This window comes from Meles meles, chromosome 16 (genome assembly GCF_922984935.1).
Source record: "Meles meles chromosome 16, mMelMel3.1 paternal haplotype, whole genome shotgun sequence".
Lineage (NCBI taxonomy): Eukaryota > Metazoa > Chordata > Mammalia > Carnivora > Mustelidae > Meles > Meles meles.
The window spans coordinates 27,560,785-27,586,172 of NC_060081.1; the positions used below are offsets into that span (position 1 = coordinate 27,560,785).

A 25,388-nucleotide genomic window follows, 5' to 3' on the forward strand; every position below is an offset into this window, starting at 1 on the left:
CCCCGGAACACTACGGGACCGAGAGGCCGCGCGCGCGGCGGAAGTGGACGCACGGGACGCGTTGCGTCCCCTGTACCGGCTACGTTGCGGGAAGGGAAGTTGGCCCGGCAGCTGCTGGGCTTGGCTGCTGGGCGGAGGTGGTGGGCTAGGTTGGGCCCCTTGGAGGCCTCAGCGGGGCTCCAGGTGAGACCTGAGGACCGCTCCGTCCGTGCGCGGCTCGGGGTCGCCCGCTGCGTTTTCCTCCGACCCCTCACGGCCCCACAAAGCCCACGGCCCTGGAGTGACCATAGCCGGGTCCGGCTGCTCGGCGGGCGGTAGGGTTGCGGGTACATCAAGGACGCCCAGTTACACTTGAATTTCACGTAGACCACGGATAACGTTTTAGTGTATGTCCGACACAATGTTTCGGACATGCTTAAACCAAAAATTATACCTGTATCGGAGATTCGAATGTAACTGGGCGACCTGTGTCTTTATTTGCTAAATATGGCAACCTCACCCGCAGCCCCGGGCTGACGAGGAGCCTCTGGGCTCGGAGAGGCGCTGCTTGGCGCCAGGGAGGCCTGGGAGGTAGAGGGTGTGGAGCGGGGAAGTGGGCTGCGGGTTCGTGAGGGCTGGGTGGTGACCTGCTCTCAACGGGGCTGCAAATTGATTCCACCGGACTCCCACGCCGCCATTACCTCTGTTGAACTATTCAGGGAGTAAAACGCCAAGGGCTCGAGTTTTGTTTTTATATCCCATTCTAGTGAAAGCGTTGCCTGATGGTCTTGCACTGATGGACCCGTGTGAATAGGCCTTTGATTTTACGTCGTTGGTAACATTGTTTCTAATGGACTTTTAAAACGGATTTTCTTAACGACTTGATGATTAAGAGCAGGGGATTTTGGCTCCATAGCCATCTCTGTGCTCATGAAGGAGTCACTTTACCTCCTAGTGATTTTCTTTCTCTCTCCTTTCTTCCCCTTTTCCGTCTCTCTCTGCTTCCCTCCCCCAGACCCGTGCTGCCTCCCCCCTCCCTCCTGCTTAACAGTAACTACCTGGGTGGGCTGTCTGAGGAGAGAAGTGAAGTGTGGGAAACTTAGGGACCCTGTAGAAGCTCTATGAAGGTTCAGAAGGTTGTGGTGCTCCCCTTGCTTGAAGTGCAGTGGGCAGTTCTTGAGCCCCCAAATAAGCCTCAGAACCACCTTCATTAGTTGACCCCTCTTACCAAGGATTGTGGCAGAAAGGTAAGATGACCTCCCTCCTAAATATCTCACAAGAGGGTTGTTGGTAGTCAATAGTTTCTCAAGATTACTTGTAAAATAATTTTTTTTTCTTCCATCTAGGAAGATGTTACCAAGTATTTCAGTGAATTCCCCAGTGCAGGGGAACGGGGTGTTGAACTCCAGGGATGCAGCAAGACACACAGCGGGAGCAAAACGCTACAAATACCTGAGAAGACTTTTTCGTTTTCGGCAGATGGACTTTGAGTTTGCTGCATGGCAGATGCTCTACCTATTTACTTCCCCACAGAGAGTTTACAGAAATTTTCATTATCGAAAGCAGACAAAGGATCAATGGGCCAGAGATGACCCTGCTTTCTTGGTCCTGTTAAGTATTTGGCTCTGTGGTAAGTGTTAGATTATTTACAGTAGAGTTGAAGAACAAACTGAGTGGTGGTTTTAGAAGATTTTATTTTTTTATTTGAGAGAGAGCGCGAGTGAGCACGAGTGTGCACAAGCAGGGGGAAGGGCAGAGGGAGAAGGAGAAGCGGCTTCATGATGAACAGGGAGCCCCCATCCATGCAGGGCTTGATCCCAGTACCCCAAGCCGAAGATTAACCGACTGAGCCACCCAGGTGCCCCCAAACTGAGTGTTTTAGATTGTACTTGTCATTTGCAGAATCGTGGGTCAGAAGTTGGGATATTTGAAGCTGTTTGTTCCTTTCTGAAGCCTCAAAAATCTCACAGGACAAGGGGCGCCTGGGTGGCTCAGCGGGTTAAGCCTCTGCCTTCAGCTCGGGTCATGATCTCAGGGTCCTGGGATCGAGCCCCTGCATGGGGCACTCTGCTCAGCAGGGAGCCTACTTCCTCCTGTCTCTCTACCTGCCTCTCTGCCTACTTGTGATCTCTCGCTCTGTCAAATAAATAAATAAAATCTTAAAAAAAAAGAAAAAAAATCTCACAGGACAGAATGCTACATTCTTTCTGGTTCTAAAGGTCCCAAGCAGATGCCAGAGTAAATTGTTCCCCCGGATCTTTGAAAAGCAGAGGACAGAGTCACTCTGTGTGTTTTAAATGCTATGATAAGTAAGTTGATACTAAATGCAAACTTACTGTGAAAAGGAATATCGGGTTGGGAAATTGCATTTCACAGGCAAATCTAGAGTGAATTCTAAAAGTACTGATGTGAACTTGAGAAACTACTTTTAAATTCTCCAATACTGTAGTGAGAGAGTCCTAGCCACCTTTGTGTAAATGTGTAAGATTTTTTTCACCTTTCCCTGGACTTAAGTATGTGAGTGCCTATTCAGAACTAGTGGTCTTTTAAATGTTGGGACTCCCCTGGGGAACCACAGACAGGGGCATCCACAGTAAACTGCAGTTAGTTCAGTAGCCATTCTGTGTTTCAGGGTAGTCTGCTTTTCTCAATTCTGTATACATATAACACATCTTTGGGGTTTTGTTTAAATGACTGTTTCCTCCATTACACATGTGGGCATCTGGAGGGCAGGGATTTGTCCCACCCATAGCCCTAGAACCTAGCAGTGTGCCTGAATTTATCATGCAAATCTTTCTTTCAGTGTCCACTATAGGATTTGGCTTTGTCCTGGACATGGGATTTTTTGAGACGATAAAGCTGCTCCTTTGGGTTGTTTTCATAGATTGTGTAGGCGTTGGTCTTCTCATATCAACTTTAATGTGGTAAGTACTATAACTTTGGTTTTTCAAGTGCTGCTGTAGAGCCTGCATTTGCTTCCATTAGAGATAGAGTAGCTGATGAAAATTGAAACCAGATACATGAACTGAAAGCATGAGTTAAATTTTTTTTATCATTGAAGTATAGTTGATATACAATTTTATATTAGTTTCAGGTGTGTAGCACAGTGATTTGACAGTTATATATATTATGAAATGTTCATCAAGATTAGTTACCACTTGTCACCATACAGTGTTGGTACATTATTGACAGTATTCCTTGTAATGTACTTTCTCTGGGTCTGATTTATTTTGTAACTGGAAGATTGTACCTCTGAATCCCCTCTACCTAGTACCGCCCATTCCTTCAACTCCATCTCCTCTACCAGTTTGTTCTTTATATTTATGAACCTGTTTCTGTTTTTTGTTCATTTTGTTTTTTAGATCTGCATGTAAGTGAAATGATACGGTATTTATCTTTTCTGACATACTTCGTATGTGATTATACCCTCTAGTTGTCATTGATGGCAAGATCTTATTCTTTTCTTGACCAAGTAATATTCCATCGTGTGTGCATGTGCGTGTATGTATAATACATGTATATGCCATTTCTTCTTTATCCATGCAACTATTGCTGGGTGCTAAGATTGCTTCCATATTTTGATTAATGTTGCAATAGACATAGGGGTGCATATAACTTTTTAAATTAGTGTTTTCATTTTCCTTAGATAAACACCCAGTACTGGTACTGTGGGATCATTAGGTATTTCTCGTTTTAATTTTTTGATATACCTCCATACTATTTTTCACAGTGGTTGCTCCAGATTATATTCCCACCAGCAGTGCACAAGGGTTGTCTTTTCTGCACATCCTTGGCAACACTGGTTTTTCCTTGTCTTTTTGATACTAGCCATTCTGACTGGTATAAGGTGGTATCTCATTGTACTTTTGATTTCCATTTCCCTGATGGTGAATGATGCTGAGCTTCTTTTCATGGGTCAGTTGGCCATTTGTATGTCTTCTTTGAAAAAATGTTCTGTTCCTCTGCCCATTTTTTAATTGGATATTTTTTTTAGTGTTGTGTAAGTTTATATTTTGGATACTAACCCCTTATCAAATGTATCACTTGCAAATCTCTTCTTGTATTCACTTGGTTGCCTTTTTATTTTGTTTGTGGTTTCCTTTGCTATGCAAAGCTTTTTAATTTGGTGTAGTCCCAATAGTTCATTTTTGCTTTTGTTTACCTTGCCTGAGGAGACAAATCCATACAAATGTTGCTGAGGCCAATGTCCAAAAGATTACTGCTTATGTTTTCTTTTAGGAGTTTTATGGCTTCATGTCTCATATGTAGTTCTTTAATCCATTTTGAATTTATTTTTGTGTATGGCTTAAGAAAGTGGTCCATTTTCATTCTTTTGGATGTAACTGTCCAGTTTTTCCAACACCATTTACTGAAGAGACTGTCTTCCCCATTGTATATGGTTTTCTCCTTTGTCATCAGTTGACCGTGTAAGTGTTGGTCTATTTCTTGGGTCAATATCCAGTTCCATTGATCTGTCTGGTTTTGTTTTGTGTGGGTTTTTTGTTGTTGTTTTTGTTTGTTTTTTTAAAGAGCATGAGAGCAAGCAGGGGTGAGGGGGCAGAGGGAGAGAAAGAATCTTAAGTAGGCTCCAGTGCCCAGCATGAAGCCCAGTGAGGGATCTGATCTCATGATCCTGAGATCCTGAGGTAAATTCAAGAGTCGGATACTTGAACCAACTGAGCCACCCAGGCGCTCCTGATCTGTTTTTGCGCCAGTACCATACTGTCTTGATCACTACAGCTTTGTAGTATATCTTGGCATCTGGATTGTGATGCATTTAGCTTTTTCTTTCTCAAGATTGCATTGGCTATTTGGGGTCTTTTGTGGTTCCATACAGATTTTAGAATTCTTTGTTTTAGTTCTCTAAAAAACCTTATTGGTGTTTTGATAGGGATTGTATTGAGTCTGTAGGTTGCTTTCAGTATTATAGACATTTTAATGATACTGGTTCTAACAATCCATGATCATGGAGTATCTTTCCTTGGGTTGTGTCCTCTTTGATTTCTTTTATTACTATCTTGGAGTTTTTAGAGTATAGGTTTTTTTATCTCCTTGGGTAAATTTATTCCTAGGTTTTTGGGTTTTTTTGATGCAATTGTAAATGGAATTATTTTCCTAGTTTCACTTTCTGCTGCTTCATTATTAGTGTATTGAAACACAACAGATTTCTGTATATTAATTTTATGTCCTGTAACTTCATTGAATTCATTGAATAGTTTTAATATTTTTTGGTGAAGTCTTTCAGGTTTTCTGTATAGAGTATCATGTCATCTGCAAATAGTGATAGTTGTATTTCTTCCTTACTAATTTAGATGCCTTTTATTTCTTTTGTTTGTCTGATTGCCGTGGCTAGGACTTCCAGTGCTATGTTAAGTAACAGTGGTGAGAGTGTGTGTTCTTGTTTTGTTCCTGATCCTAGGAGAAAAGCTTTCAGCCTTTCACCATTGAGTATGATGTTAGCTGTGGGTTTTTCATATATGGCCTGCATTGTTAGGTACATTCCCTCTCAACCTATTTTATTGAGAGTTTTCATCGTGAACTAATGTTGAATTTTGTTAGATGCTTTTTCTGCATCTGTTGACATGATCCTGTGATTTTTATCCGACATTTTGTTAATGTATCGCATTGATGGATTTGCACATATTGAGCCATCCTTCCATCCCTGGAATAAATCCCATTTCATCAAGTGGAAAATCCTTTTAATGTATTACCGAATTTGGTTTACTTTGTTGAGTGTTTTTGGATCTTTATACATCAAGGATATTAGCCTGTACTTTTCCTTTTTTGGAAATGTCTGTGTCTGATTTTGGTACCAGGATAATGCTGGCCTGATAGAAAATTGATTGATAGCAAAGGTAAAGCCAGCTCAGGTGTTCTGAGAAATTGGAAGAGAGTTTAACATCGCAAAACAAATAACAGTGTTAAAGCTGCAAGTGTTATACCTGTGATCTTCTACCTATTCTGTGGGTTCCATTCCTTGCCCTAAGTGTTACTTAAGTCTCTTCTCCCCCATGTATAAGGTCCTCACTTTATATAAACAGTTCTGATACCAAATTTTAGTACATTTTGATCACTAGTCGGAGCCCTTAAAGATGTTCTTTTGGAGATACCCAGCTTTCTTGTCTTTTTTTTTTATTGTGCCCTTGTCAGAGGTCACCAGTCCATAGTGGTAGAACTTTTGGAATTGCCTACCAAGGCCTGCAAAGGTGAAATCTTCCTAGTATCCATCTTTTTGAGACTTTCTAGAAGACCCTGGGTTAAGGAAGGCACTTGAGATTTTACTCCTCCATGTTGCCTCCTGTATCCTTAAAACTAGTATCTCATCAGAAAGACTGCCTGCTTCTGTGTTTGCATTGCCCTCTGAATCTAAAACTAATTTTTCTCAGATGGATTAAAAAAATGTTTAGGTAATAATCTCCATTAAATCTTTGGAGGGAAACAGTCTTTCTAAGATATCAGGGATTTTTCTCTCAGCCTCTGAACCTGGAGAAGGTATCTGGGATCCCTTCTCCGGGGTAAGGAGAACAGCCTCTAATAAGGCTGATAGGAAAACTTGAATGTGGAGCCGAAGATAATCACTTCAAAACCACCTGCAACTACGGTGAGAGGAAGAGCTGTCATTTAGGATTATGTATGGGGGAGTCATTTTAAACTTTCTAGAGAACAATGGATTTCACAGGGCATTGTTTTATATAACACTTAAATTCTTGTTAATTATCACAAAGAAAGCTCCATTTTGGCTCAGAGGCTAGGAATTGGCCTATTTGGGGGTGGAGGGGGTAGAAGGCTGCAGCCTTGATTGATTGAAAATTTTTCTTCCTCTTCTATATTTTCCAATAGTTTCCAATAGTATTCAGAAGAATAGATGTTAACTCTGTTTTAAATATTTGTTAGAATTCACCTGTGAAACCATCTGGTCCTGGACTTTTATTTGTTGGGAGTATTTTGATTACCAATTCAAATTCATTACTTGTAATAATATGTGTATTCAGATTTTATATTTCTGATTCAGTTTTGGAAGATCGTATATTTCTAGGAATTTATCCATTTCTTCTTGGTTGTCTAATTTGTTGTCCTCATTTTATAGTAATCTGTTGTAGTCTTTTGTATTTCTGTGGTGTCAGTTGTTACTTCTCTTTCATTTCTGGTTTTACTTACTTGAGTTCTGTTTCCTTTTCTTCTCTGGCTGTGTGTTTTATCAATTTTGTTTATCTTTTCAAAGAATCAGCTCTTGGTTTTGTTGATTTTTCTATTTTTTTTTTCAGTTCCTATTTCATGTCTTTTTACTCTGAATTTTTTAACTTTCTTACTTCTGTTAACTTTAGGTTTTCTTTGTCATCTTTTCTCATACTTAGGTTTAAAGTTAGATTACTTGAATTTTTTTTTTTTTTTTTTTTTTGAGGTATGCCTGTTAGAACTTTCCTCTTGGAACTGCTTTTGCTGTGTCCCAAACATTTTTGGAACATTGTGTTTCCATTTTCATTTGTCTCAAGGTATTTTTTTTATTTCCTCTTTGGTTTTGTTGTTGTTTTGTTGTATTTTAGTAGCAGGTTGTTTAGCCTTCACATGTTTATGGTTTTTTCCTGTTTTGTTTTGTTTTGTAATTGATTTCTAGTTTCATACCATGTAGTTGGAAAAGATCCTTGATATGATTTCAGTCTTACTAAATTTACTGAGATTTGTTTTATGGCCTCAAATGTGATCTGTTCTGGAGAGCGTTTTATATGCACTTGAAAAGATTGTGTATTCTGCTCTTTTTGGATGGAATATTCTGTGTATATGCATCTGATAGGTTGTCTAAAGCTACTCCTTCCATATTGATTTTGTCTGGATGATCTATCCATTGATGTAAGTGAGTTGTTAAGGTCCCCTATTTTGTATTACTATCAATTTTTTTTTTAAGATTTTTTTTATTTTACAGAGATCACAAGTAGGCAGAGAGGCAGGTGGTGGGGGGAGGGGGAAGCAGACTCCCTGCTGAGCAGAGAGCTGGATTCGGGGCTTGATCCCAGGACCCTGAGATCATGACCTGAGCCGAAGGCAGAGGCTTAACCCATTGAGCCACCCAATTGCCCCTATTACTATCAATTTCTATATTTATGTCTGTTAGTATTTGCCTTGTGTATTTGGGTGTTCCTGTGTTGGGTACATAGATATTTATAATTGTTACATTCTTTTGTTGGAACCCTTTATCATTATGTAGTGCCTTGTTTTGGCTCTTGTTACAGTGTTTTGAAGCATATTTCATGTGAAAGAAGCATTGCTACCCTGAGAAGTAATACCTACCTATTTCTTTTTTGGGGGGGGTGGAGGGCTTCCATCTGCATAGAGTATCTTTTTTTCTACCCCTTCACTTTCAGTCTGTATATGTTTATAGGTTGGAAGTGAGTCTTGCTGTCAGCATATAGCTGGGTCTTGTTATCTTATCCATTCAGTGGTCATGTCTTTTTTTTTTTTTTTAAGTTTTTATTTTAATTCCTATCATAAAGTGTTACATTGGTTTCAGGTGTATAGAATAGTCATTAAACACTTACATACATCACCCGTCACCCTATGCTCATCGCAAGTGCACTCCTTAATCCCTATCACATACTTCACCACCCCCATCTCCCCTCTGGTAACCATCAGTTTGTTCTAATTAAGTCTTTTTCTTAATTTGTCTCTTATTTTTTTTTTCCTTTGCTTGTTTTGCTTCATAAATTCCACGAGTGAAATCATATGTTGTCTTTCTCTGACCTATTTCTATTAGGATTATACTCTCCAGCTCCATCCATATTGTTGCAAATGACAAGATTTCATTCTTTTTTATGGCTGAATAATATTCCATTATATATGCCGCATCTTTATCCATCCATCAGTCCATGGACACTGAGCTACTTCCATATCTTAACTGTTATAAATAATGCTGCTATAAACATAGGGGTGTATGTATCCCTTTAAATTAGTGTTCTTGTATTCTTTTGGTAAATACCCAGTAGTGCAGTTGCTGGATGGTAGGGCAGCTCTATTTTTAACTTTCTGAGGAACCACCATACTATTTTCCAGAGTAACTGCACGAGTTTGCATTCCTACCAGCAAGGGACAAGGGTTCCTTTTTCTCCACACCTGTTCCTTTTTCTCCTGTTTCTTATGTTGTCGATTTTAGCCATTCTCACACACGTGAGGTGATACCTCATTGTCGTTTTGACGTGCATTTCCCTGATGATGAGTGATATTGAGCATCTTCTCATGTGTCTGTTGGCCATCTGGATGTCTTCTTTGGAAAAATGCCTGTTCATGTCTTTGGCCCATTTTTGATTGGATTATTGGTTTTTTGGGTGTTGAGTTTTATGAATTCTTTATATATTTTGGATACTTATCCTTTATCAGGTAGATCATTTGCAACTATCTCCCATTTGGTAGGTTTCCTTTTAGTTTTGTTTTTTTCCTTTGCTATGCAGAAGCATCTTATTTTGATGTAGTCCCAATAGTTTATTTTTGCTTTTGTTTCTCTTGCCTCAGGAGACCTATCTAGAAAGAAGTTGCTATGGCCATAGTCAAAGAAGTTACTGCTGGTGTTTTCTAGGATTTTTATGGTATTAGGTTTTAACATTTAGGTGTTTATACATTTTGATTTTATTTTTGTGTGGTATAAGAAAGTGGTCCAGTTTCATTCTTCTACATGTAACTGTCCAGTTTTCCCAACACCATTTGTAGAAGAGATTGTCTTTTTTTCCGGTTTTGTCAAAGATTGGCCATATAATTCTGTGTTCATTTCTGGGTTTTCTGTTTTGTTCCATTGGTCTATGTGTCTATTTTTTTTTTTTTTTTAAGATTTGTTCATTTATTTGACAGAGAGATCACAAGTAGGCAGCGAGGCAGGCTCACCGCTGAGCAGAGAGCCCGATGCAGGTCTTGATCCCAGGACCCTGAGATCATGACCTGAGCGGAAGGCAGAGACTTAACCCACTGAGCCACCCAGGTGTCCTATGTGTCTATTTTTGTGCCAGTGTCCTACTGTGTTCATCAGTACAGTTTCATAGTATAACTTAAAATCTGGAATAGTAATACCTCCAGCTTTGGTTTTCTTTTTTCAGATGGCTTTGGCTATTCAGGGTCTCTTGTGGTTCCATACAAATTTTTGGATGGTTTGTTCCAGTTTTGTAAGAAAATGCTGTTGGTGTTTTGATAGAGATTGCATTAAATGTGTAGATTGCTTTGTTATGAATGAAAATAGTGAGTATTTTAACAATATTTGTTCTTTCAGTCCATGAGCATGGAATATATTACCATTTCTTTGTGTTGTCTTCAATTTTTTTTATCAGTGTTTTGTAGTTTTCACAATACAGGTCTTTCATCTCTTTTGATTCCTAGGGTTTTTGCAGATGGGTTTCCATAATTTCTCTTTCTGCTACTTCATTATTGGTGTATAATTTCTGTACATTGACTTTGTATCCTGCAACTTTACTGAATTCATTTATCAGTTCTAGCAGTTCTTGGGGGGGTCTTTCAGGTTCTCTATATATAGTATCATCTGCAAATAGTGAAAGTTTTACTTCTTTGTTACCAGTTTGGTTGCCTTTTATTTCTTTTTGTTGCTTGATTGCTGTGGTTAGACTTCTAGTTCACCCTTTCTTTTGATTGGAGCACTTGGACCATTTACATTGAAAGTAGTTATTGGTAGGTGTACTTATTCCTATCTTGTTAGTTTTTTGCTTGTTTTTGTAGTTTTCTGTTCCTTTTCTTCCTTGTAATTGATGACATTTTTTAGTATTATGCTTGGATTCTTTTCTCTGTTTTCTTGTGTATCTATTATAGGTTTTGGTTTACTCTGAGGTTCATATATAACATTCTATGTATATAGCAGTTTCTAGTAAGTTGACGGTCACTTAAGTTGGAACACATTCTAAAACCACTACATTTTTATGCCCCCCCCCATGTTCTTTGTCTTTTTTTACAATTTTTTTTCTAAGTCCTTTAACTAATTTTTAGATATAATTGGTTTTACTGCTTTTGTCTTTTAAGCTTCATGCTAGCTTTATAAGTGAGTGATCTACTCCCTTTATTGTATATTTGCTTTTACTTGTGAAATTTTTTCTTCACATTTTTCTTTTAATTTTGGCTTTTTTTTCTTGCTTAAGGAGATCCCTTTAATATTTCAAGGACAGTTTAGTGGTGGTGAACTCTTTAGCTTTTGTTTGTCTGAGAAACTCTTTCTCTCTCCTTCAGTTCTGAATGTTAACCTCGCTAGATTGAGTATTCTTGGTTGTAGGTGTTTTCCTTTCAGCACTTTGGATTATTATGCCACTTCCGTCTGGCCTGCAACGTTCTATTGAGAAATCAGCTGAGTGCTTTATTGGCCTTCCTTGTTTTTCTCTTGCTGCATTAAGATTCTATCTTTAATATTTGACATTTTAATTATTATTTGCACTGGTGTGAGCCTTCATGGGTTCATTTTGCTTAGGGTTCTCTATGTTCCTGTACCTGGATGTCTGTTTTCTTCCCCTGGTTAGAGAAGTTTCTAGCAATTATTTCTTCAAGTAAGTTTTCTGCCCTTCTCTGTTCTTCTGGGATCACCATAATGAAAATGTTAATATGCTTGAAATTGTCCCTAAGACTCAATCTGTCCTTATTTTTGTTTTTAATTCTTGTTTCTTTTTGTTGTTCAGTTTGGTTGCTTTCCACTTCCTGCCTTCCAGATTGCTCGTCCATTCTTCTGTGTCCTTTAATCTTTAATCTTTAATCTGCTGCTGTTTCTCTCTAGTGTCGTTTTCATTTCAGTTGCTGTATTCTTCAGCTCTGCTTGGCTCTTGGATTTTCTGTTTGTTCACCCTCTCTTCTTCCAAGTCTGCTGAGCTTCTTGTTGAGCACTACTTTGAACTGTTTGTCAGGTACGCTGTTTATCTTATCCCTTCACTTGAAATATATTCCTCTGCCTTCTTATTTTGTTTTACTTCCTGTATTTGTTTCTGTGAACTAGGCGGGATGGCTACTTCTCTTGAAGGATTGGTCCTGTTTAGGACTGTCCCATACAGACTGTGGATGTCTGCTGGCCTTGGCTGGCTGGAGCTGTAGTGGGCATGGGCTGGAGGGGGCTCTCTGGGTGTCCCACACCAGGTGTACCCTAGTGGGACATCTGAAGCTGAAGTGGGCGGGAGCTGGGGCTGTCCTGGGGCACCCTGCATGGGGATTGCCCTGATGGAATAGCTGGAGTCGAAGTGGGCTCAGGCTGGTGTTCCCAGGGTGCTCTACACAGTGGGGACCTTGGTAGGAGAATTGGAGCTAAAGTTGCTGTATGCTAGGGTTGTGGGGCTCACTTAAGTGCTGGCTAGTTAGGGCATCTATACCCTGTTCCAGTCTGAGTGATCAGGCGAGGTGGAGAGGCCATAAGCAGTGGTGCTTACCAGCTCATTTGGCCTCAGAATGTGTTCCCACAGGCCTTGGCCAATTGGCTGAGGGTTAGTTTTTGTTTGTTTTTTATTCTAGTTGTCTTTTAAGTCACTGCTTTTTTGTGTGTGCCTTAGTGGGGCTTGGGCTGATGTGGGCTAGGGTCCCAGGGTTCACTGAAGTGGCAGGCTGGCTGGGTGGCCATGTCCACTCCCATCTGTGCTGTCAGTGTTGGGCTTGGGAGAGAGGAAACATATACTGTGGCACTTGCCAGCCCTCTGACTACTGGAGACCAGTTCCTCAGGTCCAAGCTGTTTGGCAGATGCTCAAGGGCTGGTTCCTTTGAATTCTAGTTGCCCTTTGAAACTGAGGCTCTTTTCCATCCCTTCGTGTGTTAGAATCTATTCCTAGTTCCTTAGTTCTGTCCCTCCCCACTGCAGTTGGCAGTGTTCGGGGTAGGGTTTCTGTTGTTACTGTGTCTCCATCTCTCCTATTCTCTGTGTGGTCCCTCTGTCCTTTGATGTGCAGAAGCTGTTCAGTCAGCCCTCAGTTCTTTTTCCAGAGGAATTACTCTGTATGTTGGTATAGATTTGGTTTGTCCATGGAGGGGAATTCAGGGTCCTCCTCCATCACCATCTTGGACCTTGTCTCCTGAAAGCATCACTTTGGATTGCCAAGATTATAACTTGCCCTCCTAAGTCACTATTTGTATTAGAAAATACTTTAAGGGATGGTCTGTATCGTCAAAGTGTAGCAAATAAGTGAACTGAAATAATGACATCATATTAACAAAGTCTAGTGTTTGTTATGCAGTTATGCAGTTAGCCAAGTCTGCTTGTCTAGATGATGGCATGGTTTTTCCTGTATTTGTCAGTGGGTCACATCTAGATGTTTAAGCTATAGAGGGTTATTTCATGGAATCTTACTTTGAATATCAGACATTAAATGAAGAACATTTGAAAAAGGATTTGTTAAACTTTCGGTGCCTTCTTGCCGAGGCGCAGGTTTTATTGAACAGGTATGCAGGTTCACTTCTGGGTTTGGTTTAACGACAGTAGTGTACTGAGTGGAAGTATTTAATTCCAGAATTTGGTTTTTCCATTTTCTCATAGATGCAGGCTCTTACATGGTTCGCATGCCAGATGAGGGGACTGGATGTGTCAAGTGAGCTCATAAAAGGCCAGTGGTTGAGTAGGGGTCATGGTCATTGTCCATCAGAGGAAACACTATGGAAATTTTAGTCACAGAGAGGCCTAGGTTCGAATGCCAGCTCATTTAGTGTAATTCTGAGTCCCGGTATCTTTTATAAAATGAATTATCTAATTTGTAAGGTATTTGAAAAGATTGTGGTGTGAAAAGTACCTGGTATATAGGAAGTGCTCAGTAGATAGTGGCTGTTAATATTTTTTTTATTTTATTTATCTGACAGGGATCACAAATAGGCAGAGAGGCAGGCAGAGAGCCCGATGCGGGGCTGGATCCCAGGACCCTGGGATCATGACCTGAGCCGAAGGCGGAGGCTTTAACCCACTGAGCCACCCAGGTACCCCAGTGGCTGTTAATAACAAATCCTGAGACTATAACTCTGATGATACCAATGTATTGTTTCCATTTGTAACTCCTTAGAGTTTTGTAGGTTGTTGGTAGGCAGTAAATGCTATGTGTCATTAATTTGGAATTCTAAAGTCTGGCTTAAGACTACTACTAACTAATATAAATTACATATTCATTATCAAAAACATGGCGTATGAAATAATTTCAGTAAATAAGGCTTTCAGAGGAGTAGGTTATATCAGGTGTTCTACCGTGAATGCGTTGACTCTGGAGGGCCACAGACCAAGTCATTCTGGAGTTCAGCAACTTTAGTATGAGTCCATATTACAGTTTCAGTTAAATAGAAAGGGACTCTGAGGGCGCCTAGGTGGTATCTCAGGTACCTCAGGTCTTGATTTTAGTCTTGATTTCAAGCCTAACGCTGGACATGGAGCCTACCTATTTAAAAAAAAAAAAAAAGAAAGGAAGGAAAGGAAGGGACTGACTTGGTATATTTCTCAAGCTACATTGTGTTGTATTGTGTTATGAATTGTATTAGAAATGATGACATGGGGGCGCCTGGGTGGCTCAGTGGGTTAAAGCCTCTGCCCTGATGAGCAGAGAGCCTGCTTCCCCTTCTGTCTGCCTCTCTGCCTACTTGTGATGTCAAATAAATAAATAAAATCTTTAAAAAAAAAAATGGTGACATGTGGTTGCTGTCATCCTAGATGGTGCCACAGGAACCAGCAGGAGGAGATGTCAGGAGGAGATGGGATCATTGATTCCTAGTACCAAATGCATAGGCATGGCAGTCAGAAGCAGCATACCAGATCTGGTAGTACAGGGTGACACTTACCAGTTCGGGAAGATAGTTGACTGTAGAATTTAGCCTTTAGTGCAATTCAGAAAAAAGAATTGGACTTCATCGCATAGCTTGCATGTGCTGGTTGGGGAATGGAAGAGAGGTGGAGAACGTGGAGGCTTTGGGGTAAGGAAATAGCAGATTCACACCAGAAGGAAAATCCAGTCTGTGGCTGCAAAAGAGCTGAAGCTGGATACAACTGTGGAGTCTGCACAAGAGGAGAGCAGGCCCAGACAGCACGGTGAGCTCAGGAAGAGAGGAGAGAGATGGATCAGAGAGCATCTGAGAACTGGGTATGATGAGGGTAGGGAAGAGTGGCAGGTGCAGATGAAGCATTCCATGTTAGACGTGCTGAGTTCTGGTGGCTTGAGGATTTTAGTGGAAATGAAGGTACAGTAGACTCTGGGGTAGAGGAGGACTCTGACCCTGCCACCGTCTGGGCCAAGAGGAGGACAGGACTGGCATCATTAATATGGAGGTGGGAGGTGAAAACCACAGATGTCTTGAGCTCTCCCAGAAGGAGTATCTGTTCTGACTGAGTATCTGACTGAGGACAGAAGTGCCCATGTACAGAATAAATAAGCAAAGGGGTGGGAGCAGCACAGAATGGGAGCTCTTGGGTAGTGAACGGAATGCTTGTTCTGTTCTCTTAATGGCACATGTTCTTGGCTAAAGTGGAAGATATTTTGCTAAGTTAAGAGTTTGTTCAAACAAAGCTATATTAGTTGGATATTTTTAGTTAACTGTACAGGCCTGTTTTATTAGTACTGTACTACGTTCTATCCCTTGTTTTATTTTTCTTTTTATTTCCATGGTAGGCATAGCATTTTAACTGTACCCTTGAAATGAAATCACACACATGAAAGTCCACTGAATTTCTGCAGTTGTGTTGTTAATACAAATGATCCTTTTTGTTATTACCCTTTGAAGGTCTAGTTTTCTTTTACATGGGTATTTTACTTCTCACTTACTCATCATTTAACTGAACTCATAGGTCATGTTGTAGAACACTGACAGAAGCTTGAAGAATTATTCTTATGGCTAGGTACATCACTGGCACGCTTCCCTGTTTCCTCAGCTTCTAATGGAGAGGTGAGCTATTTGGTGTTAGGACTTGGACCTATTCTGTATGTAGTTCATTCCTTCTGGGGAAGGGGTCTTACTCGGGCCCATGGCCTTAAATACCATATACACATGGATGAGTTTGTATCTCCATCTTTGACCTCTTCTCCAAATTCCAGACTGTACTTCTTATTCCATGTTAACGGGCATCTTCAGCATGACACGTCCAAATCCAAACTCCTGCACTGCCCAGACAGCTCTTTCTGCAGCCATGCCCACAGTAGCTCACGGCAGCTCAGTCTTCTGTTGGTTTCAGGCAGAAATCTCTCAGTCACCCTTGGCTGCTCATTTTCCCCACGTCACCACCTCCACTACTACCACCCTTGCTCACCTTTTTCCCAGTAGCCTCCCAATTGGTGTCTCTGCCTCCCCTCTTACCCCTGTAGTCTGTTCTCAGATCAACAGTCACAGGAACTGTGTTGAAACAGTGAGTCAGACACCCTTCCGGGACCTCCACTGACTCCTTATTTCATCGAGAATAAAAGCCCAAAGGTCTTAAATGGCCGTAGGCGCCAGAAGATCTGGCTCCTGCTTCATTTCCTGCTACTTTTCTCACTTGTTCCAGGCACACTGGTCTCCTCACCCATGCCTCAAACAAGCCAGGTCCCCTGCCACCTCCTCTGTACTCGTCCACCTCCGCCACTTCTGTGTTTGGACTCCCCTCTGCCTGAATGCTCTGCCCCAGGTAACTCCCATCCCTGCCCGTGGGTCTTGACCCAGATGTTACCTTCGTAGGACTATCCTATTTAACACTGCATTTCAACTTTGTATTTTCTGTCCTTCTTTATTGCTTGATTTTTCTCCATCGTGCCATCTGACGACTCCAGCTAGGCTGAAGGCAGAGATCTGTTTTGTTCACCTCTTGGTCTCCAGTATCTTGAGTAATGCTTGGCACACAGAAGGTAGTCAGTAACTGTTTACGGAATTAACAGTATTGTATTGTGAAAGAGATTTTAACTTTGCTCTTCAGGTTTATCTCGAACAAGTACTTAGTGAAGCGGCAAAGCAGGGACTACGATGTGGAGTGGGGTTATGCCTTCGACGTGCATCTGAATGCTTTTTATCCTCTCTTAGTCATTCTGCATTTTATCCAGCTCTTCTTCATTAACCGTAAGTAGTGTTGCTTCTTACACTATCATCAGAAAGTCACCATTGTATGCACTGAAGAGATTCAGTGTACACATCTCTTTTGTTATCAGATGTTATCCTGACGGACACATTTATTGGATATTTTGTTGGAAATACCTTGTGGTTGGTGGCAGTGGGCTATTATATCTACGTAACCTTCCTAGGATATAGTGGTAAGTCATGAATGGTTTTGGTTGACTGAAAACGAGGGCGGGGGGAGGGGTGCTGTAATAGTAACGTAAGTAGCTTACTTTCAGATGAGGGCACAGAAATTAATTTGTCCACAGTCATTCAGCTAGAAAGTGGCATGGCTGGTGTATAACAAATTTTGTAATTTTAAGGAGCTGTGTTAAACCATATTGATATCTCCAAGTTACTTGCAGGAACGCAGGACGCACTTCCTTTTGTCCCTGGCTTTCTGGTTCCAGGTCCCAGTGGCCAGTTAGGGTGGGACGTGGGCTGGGTCCAACGTATGGTCGCATAGCTAAATGAACTTTTACAAACCTTTGCCTCACTTTTTTTTATGATCACTGTGTGGTTCTACAGATGGTCACAATTCAGGCCCAACCTTTACTGCTACACCCTTCTAGAAGTTTTTTTCTTAGTATGAATGAGAAACCTTTATATTATTTCAGCTCGTCCTTTCTTTTCACTCTGGAGAGTTAGGACCTCACTGTAAATACACACTCTGGTGCACAAATACGACTCCTCTAGTCAGAGGTGTTCCCAGCCCCAGATGCTAGCCACTCTGCCCGGGACCACGTAACTCCCTCAAGTTGTAATACTTTTCTGGACACAGGGAGTCCGTTCTCTAGTTCAGAGGAGCTGTTTTTGACATACTATGTTCAGGTTTTTATGAATTTCCACTTATTTTGAGAAAGTTTTAAATTGTATTAGTATACTACAACATGGTGGTTTCTCTAAATGGATTTGGATCACTCATTTGTAACTCCCTATAATTAAATTGAGTACAACTCGGCTTTAGTTTGGCGACTTTCTAGAAAAGAAATATTTAGGTTAGAATGCATGTGGTAGGGACCCACTAAGTAGTGACCAAGAAGAAAACCCGGATCTTTGGAGGCAGATTTTATTAATTTTAAAATTTACTTAAAGTAGGCTCTGTACCCAGTGTGGGGCTTGAACTTATGACCCCTAAGCTCAAGAATTGCATGTTCTACTGACGGAGCCAGGCAGGAACTCGGACAGATTTTATATTTGGGAGTTTCGTTCTTTCCTGAAGCTCTGGGACACTTACTAGTTATCTCATGTAAAGGGGAGGTGTTATGCTTCCAGTATTGGGAAATCTCAAAGAGCCAGAAGTTGAACTGGTAGAGGCTTCTGAGGCAGTCCCCTGTGTAAATCCACCACTGTTCAGTATTTCGTGACATCTGTCCCTTACTCGTCGCCTCTCAAGTTCCGAATCTGCTGCTCACTCAGCCTTTGCCCTGAACTAACCTCTCAGCCTGGGTTCTCGGGCGCAGCTGTGATGCGGCAGCAACACCCACGAGCAGGGTGCAGAGCAGAGTCGGCCTTGAGAGCAGCGGCTCGCGGATTCAGAACACGTGGTACTTCCTGTCCCCACCTGTTGTAGTAAGCACTTTCAGAAAGTTCATGAGGTATATTTCCTTTTTAAAAAAAAACTGATTTGTTTCTTTTCCAGCATTGCCATTTTTGAAAAATACAGTAATTCTTCTTTATCCATTTGCGCCTCTCATTCTGCTCTACGGCCTGTCCCTGGCACTAGGATGGAACTTCACTCACACACTGTGCTCCTTCTACAAGTACAGAGTGAAATGAAGGCACTGGGAGACCATGCCATCTTACCTGTGCCACAGGCAGAGTTGGTGAGGGGAGGATTTCTTCTGAAACTTGTAAATAAACTGTCTTTGTAGATAATCTTCAGGGTGTAAAGTTTGCAACTTTGAGTAAGTATATAATGTTAACACTATTGTCAGATACATTCCTTAAAACTACTTAAAGGTACATTTAATAAATATTTTTTAAAGAAAAATCATTTGGAGAACTTGATAATCAGTTCCTGACAAGGTTCGTAGTCTGGCCTTATTTCTAATGGGCTGTATTTTCAACATTTGCCTAGTATAACTTTCACAAGCCTCCCTGACCTGTAATGTAACTCAAAGATGAATCACTGTACTACAGACCATAAGATCATTTACATTTTTCTATACAAAGGAAATGCCAAACACTCTTCAGTTGAACAGGCTTCTGCCACGGACATAATAGACAAGTGTACGCTTGCTTAACACTGGTCATCCCTGTCTTAACATGAAGGCTCTTTTTCTTTCTTTGAAGACCTCTCCAAAACCCACATAACTAGAAATAGTTGTAAGTAAACTTTATCAGTGTTGAAGCTAATAATAACAAAACTTGCTACTCATTAAGTAAGTTTTACCTATTTTTATTAGAAGGAATCTTGAATTCAACATGGCTTCTTAAACATCTTTATTCCAAACACATGAACGGTTGTGGCACAAGAAACAGTAATGAAAGGCACAGTCAACAGGACCAGTTATTAGGTTTTCAATTATAGCAGCAAATTTGGAAATAATCTTCCTTTAAAAATCTTAACAGGTACTTAAAATATTACTACAGATATTACCCATTCACCCAATGAAAACATTTTAAGGAAAATATGTACAATACATTTAAGGAGAAAAAAAAATCTGGTACAGCCTGGAAAAGCAATTCCTCAGGCACCTTCTCTAAAGGGTGCTTCCAGAAACATCTATGACCTTTCCAAACAGTGTTTTTGATGAGAAACACATTAGTTTTTCATTTCATAAATGAAACAACATTGTTATGTTCCGTCAGCTGATTTCTAAATCTTAGAAAACATCACTGTCTTTACTGAAATGAAAAGTATCAAAGCTGCTGGCAGTGCGTCTTACAGTACTGTCGATATCAGCCGTTTTTAAGGCTCAGAGAATAGGTCTTCTAAAGGTATTTTCACCCAATTTCAGCAAACTGAGCATTTCAAATAATGGAAGGCTAATCACACTAAAGTACCAAACCTTTGACTCCGGAGGGATTTGCTAATTACTAATACCAAGAAACAACTAGGAGCAAGTGATATATAAAGTAGCCTCCCTAATGTTCAAGAGTATCATTAAATATTCCCCACAACAAACAATCCTTATTTGGAAAACAATTTTAGCACCACTATTAACATTTTTACAGCAGTGTGAACACTAGGAATGATACTTTGCACAAAGTGCTTTCCATTCAACACCCAGCTTACTTTCTTGAACGTCTTCTAAATTCTTAAAACACACACAAGTGCCAGCTCTTTCCCATTTGTTTCCTTGAACATGATCTAATTAGTGCCCCAAAAAGGTGGAGTGTTTCAGGCAAGAAGAGTTTACATACAGGTACTGGGGATAGGGATATATATAACAAATCCTTTTTTTTTTTTTTAAATACTGTTGTTGTAGTCTTTTTAGCATTGTGTGTTCACATGCATTAAAGAAATAAAGCACACTAGTTTTGTGGCATATATCAAGATTAATAATTAAAATTGTAGAGCTATCAGATTTAACACACTATAATGCTACACAGCTTGGGAAAGTTTCCTTTTCTATAAAAGAAAGAGCTGGGATATCTGGGTATGTCTAGAACACAAAGCTAATTAGGACTCCAATTTCTGGCTTTCTGACAGTCTTAGCCTCTCATTTTCTTCCCTTTAGCTCTGCTGTTCTTCTGTCAAGGGTATGGCGATACAGTAAAAAGCACAAAAATTAATGTACAAAACCAAAATAACAAGCTTCAATAGCAATTAGGGGCTTGGAAGCAGAGAGATATTTTAGAAAATACCTGCAAAGTACAAAAATTTGGTTGACACATACAGGATTTGATCTGTGCTTACACAATAAAGTAAGTTTGGGGTTAAAAAAAAAAGTTCGTTCAATGTAGAGTAGATTATCTTTCTGTAAAGGCAGAGTTTTTCCTCCTCTCCTAATATTTAAAATACCACTGTTCATCATTCTTAAATAATACACTGAACAGGCTCAGAGCAGAAAAATCACAAATACATACGTCTCCCACGAAGACGATTCCATATACCATGGGTCCTTGTTCTGGAATGAGAACAATCCTGTCCTAGCAGGGTTTTTTGTTTTTTATTTTTGTTTTAGAAAACACTGCTTAGATACTCTAAGTTTTGGCAACAAACTTCCAATCAAGACTACTAGAGATTCTCAGGCAGAGAAACCCCAGAGGCTGTAAGTGTCACGTGGTTATCAAAATCTCCAACTCCAGAGAATCAAGTATGAAGACTTTTCCTCCTCACATCTTTTAAATACCATATTCATTCTCTATTGCTGCATAACAAATCACCACGAATTCAGAGGCTTAAAACAATACCTATTTATTATCTCACAGTTCCGCAGGCCATAAGTCAGGGCGGGCTTGATTCAAGTTCTCTGCATAGGGTCTCCCAAGGCTGGAGCCACGGGGTCGGCGGGGCTGGGCTTTCATCTGCTGGAGAAGACTCTAGTGGCAAGCTTACTCGGTTCGTTAACACGGAGTTCCTGTGTTGGCAGGGCTGTAGTTCCGGTTCCTGTGGCTGTCGATGGAGGCCTCTCTCAGCTCCTGACAGGCAACTGCATTTCTTCTCCTATGGCCCCTCCATCTTACATCAGCAGTGGTCCCTTGAGTCCTTCTGCTCTGACTCTGACTTACGCTACCAGCCTGAGAAAACCCTGCTTTTAAAGGGCTCACGCAGTTAGATTAGCTGAACATGATTATGGGTGATGTTCATGGCTTCCATCCACACACGGGAGGACGGCATCTACGGTACCTGAGGGTCATCTGCAGAATTCTGGCTAGTACAAACAGTGCCACTAATGAGAGCAATGGTGCCAAACATGCTGTTTCCACATTAACCAAACTTGCCTTTGAGGACAGTACTGATGGGAGACCGCCTTTTGGTGACAGTAACAGATTGAAAAAAGCCTTCAGAACGTTGCCGAAGGTTTTGAAATAACACCTGATCACTTACTGGTGCCACCAGTGACCTGAAAAGCCGTACCTTTTCCAAAGACCTCTCCACAGGTGAATTAACACACACGTTTCTACAGCCTGCCTGCTCAATCATCCAACACGCACTCACTTTTTCCAGAGCTTTTCAGTCTCACTGCCTGAAACCACTGTTCTCATCTGACTACACAGTAGGGCCCCCGCGCGTGCTGGAAAGAGCACGTGAGACTTAAGAGCACTCAGAAATCGGGGGGTCTCAGAATCCCGGAAACAGTCCTCAACCTTCTTGCCTACGATACTCGTCGTCTGCACTGTGATACATTCTGCACGTCTGCTTTTATCCTTGTAGTCAGAATTCATTCCTCTGGTTTCGCAAGTGTTCATGTTAGCAATCCTGACACCGTGCTGTCCCAACAGAACTTTCTGCAGTGACAGAAGGCTATCTGTGCTGTCCAGTCAGGGGCCACGAGCCACGAGCCACATGTGGCTAATGAGCACCTGAACGTAGCTAGTGTGACTGAGGCGCTAAAGATCTTATTAAATTTACACACCCACTGTGTGTCTGCTGGCGACTGCTCAGGACAGCACAGCGCTAGAGTCTCAACAGTTTACACGAAATGCATACCAGATGCAAACCAGGTTTATCTCTATATGTTAATAATGAAACACTGGACACCAGTGGACAGTGTCCCCACTCACTATTCGGATACAAGCGGTTCTGTGTCCTCTCGAGGCCAAGTACGTATCCTTCCCTCAGTTGCAGGTACTCTTCACCCCCTCCACCATTCTGTCCCCAGACTTCGCTCCCCAACTCCTCTCCAGAGTTACCCTACAGTGTCTTGCTTAAGGAAAGCAGGGCTGTTTCTAATGGCCTCAGGAGGAAGTGGGGGCAGGGAAAGACCAAGAAGGAGGTGATCGGAGCACAGGAAGGATGAGCTACAGGCCTGCCCCGGGAGCTGGAAGCCTGACAGGTGGGAGAACGTGTGCGCACACGTAACACACACTCGCCAGGAACAACCAAAAGCTCGACAGCTGAGTGTGTATGTATGTAAGTGTATGGCAAGCAACGTAGATAAAGGGAGTTAAAAAGAAAGAGGAGTGTGGGCTGGAACAGTTGGTCCCCTTGTCCAGACCCGGACGGGGGACCTGCCACGTGCCTGGCACTATTCCTGGCACTACTAGGCACTGGGAACAATTCATGGGGAGGAGTGCAAGAGAGGTCTGTGAAAGGGGGTGAGATTTGGCTCCAAGTATTCTCGGGAACAGGATGGGTGAGCGAAGCCTGGGAGGGGAGGCTGAGCAGAAGCACAGGAAGAAGCCGGCTGGTACGGCTCACCAGTCTAAAGCCCAAGCAGCCCTAACTAAGGGCAAGGAGCTGCAGTCATGGTCACCTCCCTGATCTTCAGCGCACCCTCCTTCTCCCTAAAATCAGAGTGGGCTCCTGGGGAAGCAAGGAGAGGAGAGGACTTCTTAACCCACCCAGGGGTTTCCCTCCCGATACTTGGTGGTTCTAGCAGTCCGTAATGTTCCACAGCTGCCAAAGTTTTACAATTCAAGGTTATTCTTTTCAAATGAAATCGGCCTGCGGACATCAGGCCAGGGAAATGTAAGGACAACATAAAAAGTAAATTAAAGAAAGTGAAAGTAAATCTAAAAAGCCCAGCAAAAATGTTTCACTAGACGTGGACATAAAAATTATTCGTGGCCATGTGTAACTTTTTAATCAAGGAAAGTAACTGACGATGATTCCAACAGGAGTAATGGAAAGCAGTGTACCCCATCCATGTTTCCCAACATTTTTCACTCCAACATACTGTACAGAAAACGGCTGTCTGGAAGCTCTCTGTTCAGCATCCTGGGTAACCGCGGGAGGCTCCCCCAGGCAGGAGGCAACCAGCGGGCACCTCCAGCCCCCGGAGGCCTCAGCCACTGGCTAGTCCGAGAGCTCAGGGGGTCAGTCTCTGCATCTCTCTCTGCAACCCACCTGCAAACCCCCTGATGCACTGGTTGGGAGCTGATGCTGATCATTCGGAATTTCTTAAAAGTAAAATACTTTTGTAAAGATCGCTGATTGCTAAGGCTGATAGTCTTTTTGTTTACAGTAGTAATAACATTTGGAATTACATGATTAAGAGCAATAAATGCTCTTCAGATATGAATTTACCTGTAATTTCATGAAGCCAACAGAGCAAGTCACTTTGCAAAAACATACAACTGCTACAATATCTCTCCCTAAAAACCAATATTACACTTTTTTCTGTAAAATTCAATGATTTTGACTCATACAATAACATCACCTAGAAAACATTTTGTCAGAACTCACTCAATGGGTGCAGATATAAAAGGATCAACAAGAGATAATGCATCTAACTCATGGATTAAAGACACAGATTTAAAAAGAAAAAATAGTCTGTCATCTTACATATCAGAGGGAATGTAATGAGTTGAGTCCATGATAATTTGGGCTGAATGCATGACCCCTGCACATTAAAATTTATCAGACTGATTTTTTTTTTACACCATAAACAGTATAGTAAAATAACCCTCAAGAAGGACATTGGTCTTTAAAATCTTGGCTTTAAGGAATGACAAATGCCTTTGAAAATATTTTGTTCAGAATCACTGCAATTATAAAAGTACTTCAGTTAGGAAATCAATCTAGAATCATTCTTAAATGGCAGTGCATTTGAAAAATGGCATTCATTTGTAATGTTTGCATTTCCAAAGAAAAATATAGAAAGAACTTAAAAAAGCAAGGTAACTTTTCAAAAAAAGTATTGATTCAAAAATTTACTGCACAAAAATATGTACTTCTTAAATGTTTCTAATAAATTAACTCCATAACATTTTATGTATATTTATATATTTATATATATATAATCCCTGATAATCTATAAAAGAGGGTCTATAATAGTAAAATAAATGAACTTCAAAAGTACCCCCTTCATAAAATGTATTTAACATTAATTTTTCTCAAATTTAAAGAATGTAACAATATGTACAACTCTTATGTATTAGTATAATACCAAAATAGTACAAGTCATATTAACAGGCTGTCATAACTGTAAAATGTTTGCATCAAGTTAAAATTGGAGGACAGCTTAGGTTCGAATGAATGCAATTATCCATGGGAGCTTCACTTTCCAAGTGGAAATGACAATCATCTTATCTACAGTAGATTTCACAAGAGGTAGTGTTCAAGTAAAAAAAAAAAAGGTACATGCTTAATTATCTTTAATTAACAGGAAAAAAATGTACTGGTTTCTTAGCAGATGATCAGTTGGTGACTTTTTTAATATGAATCTGAAATACAAAATAATGAGAAGTACAATAAAGGCCTTATGCATGAAATAAAAATGTGGTTAAAAACACACACACACACAAAACCCCCACAGAAAACCAA

General features: G+C 40.9%; 2 protein-coding genes across 6 annotated transcripts in view; one reads left to right on the top strand and one right to left on the bottom strand.

Annotated features, from left to right (window-relative positions):
- Positions 1-31: 31 nt before the first annotated feature.
- On the top strand, positions 32-18,886 carry UNC50 (unc-50 inner nuclear membrane RNA binding protein). 2 transcript variants are annotated; one of them, XM_045980146.1, is made up of 7 exons: positions 46-183; positions 995-1,226; positions 1,326-1,609; positions 2,783-2,903; positions 16,833-16,972; positions 17,062-17,163; positions 18,651-18,886. In XM_045980146.1, the coding sequence occupies exons 3-7, from the start codon at positions 1,330-1,332 to the stop codon at positions 18,785-18,787; spliced, it is 780 nt and encodes a 259-aa protein (XP_045836102.1). In that variant the 5' UTR covers positions 46-183; positions 995-1,226; positions 1,326-1,329; the 3' UTR covers positions 18,788-18,886. The 2 variants fall into 2 exon arrangements, with proteins under 2 accessions (XP_045836101.1, XP_045836102.1); XM_045980145.1 differs by lacking the exon at positions 995-1,226 and having other exon boundaries at positions 32-183.
- A 507-nt stretch (positions 18,887-19,393) lies between these two features.
- MGAT4A (alpha-1,3-mannosyl-glycoprotein 4-beta-N-acetylglucosaminyltransferase A) overlaps positions 19,394-25,388 on the bottom strand; it is a 164,502-nt gene continuing 158,507 nt past the window's right edge. For all 4 annotated transcript variants that reach the window (XM_045980144.1, XM_045980141.1, XM_045980142.1 and 1 more), the window contains exon 16: positions 19,394-25,288. In XM_045980144.1, the coding sequence (XP_045836100.1) occupies positions 25,262-25,288 (27 nt within the window). In that variant the 3' untranslated portion in view covers positions 19,394-25,261. The remainder of the gene's footprint in view (positions 25,289-25,388) is intronic.

Coding starts and splice junctions, on each gene's coding strand:
- UNC50 (XM_045980145.1), top strand. CDS start 1,330: ATGTTACCAAGTATTTCAGTGAATTCCCCAGTGCAGGGGAACGGGGTG. Junction 1,610..2,782: donor GTTAAGTATTTGGCTCTGTG/GTAAGTGTTAGA, acceptor TCTTTCTTTCAG/TGTCCACTATAGGATTTGGC. Junction 16,973..17,061: donor CCAGCTCTTCTTCATTAACC/GTAAGTAGTGTT, acceptor TTTTGTTATCAG/ATGTTATCCTGACGGACACA.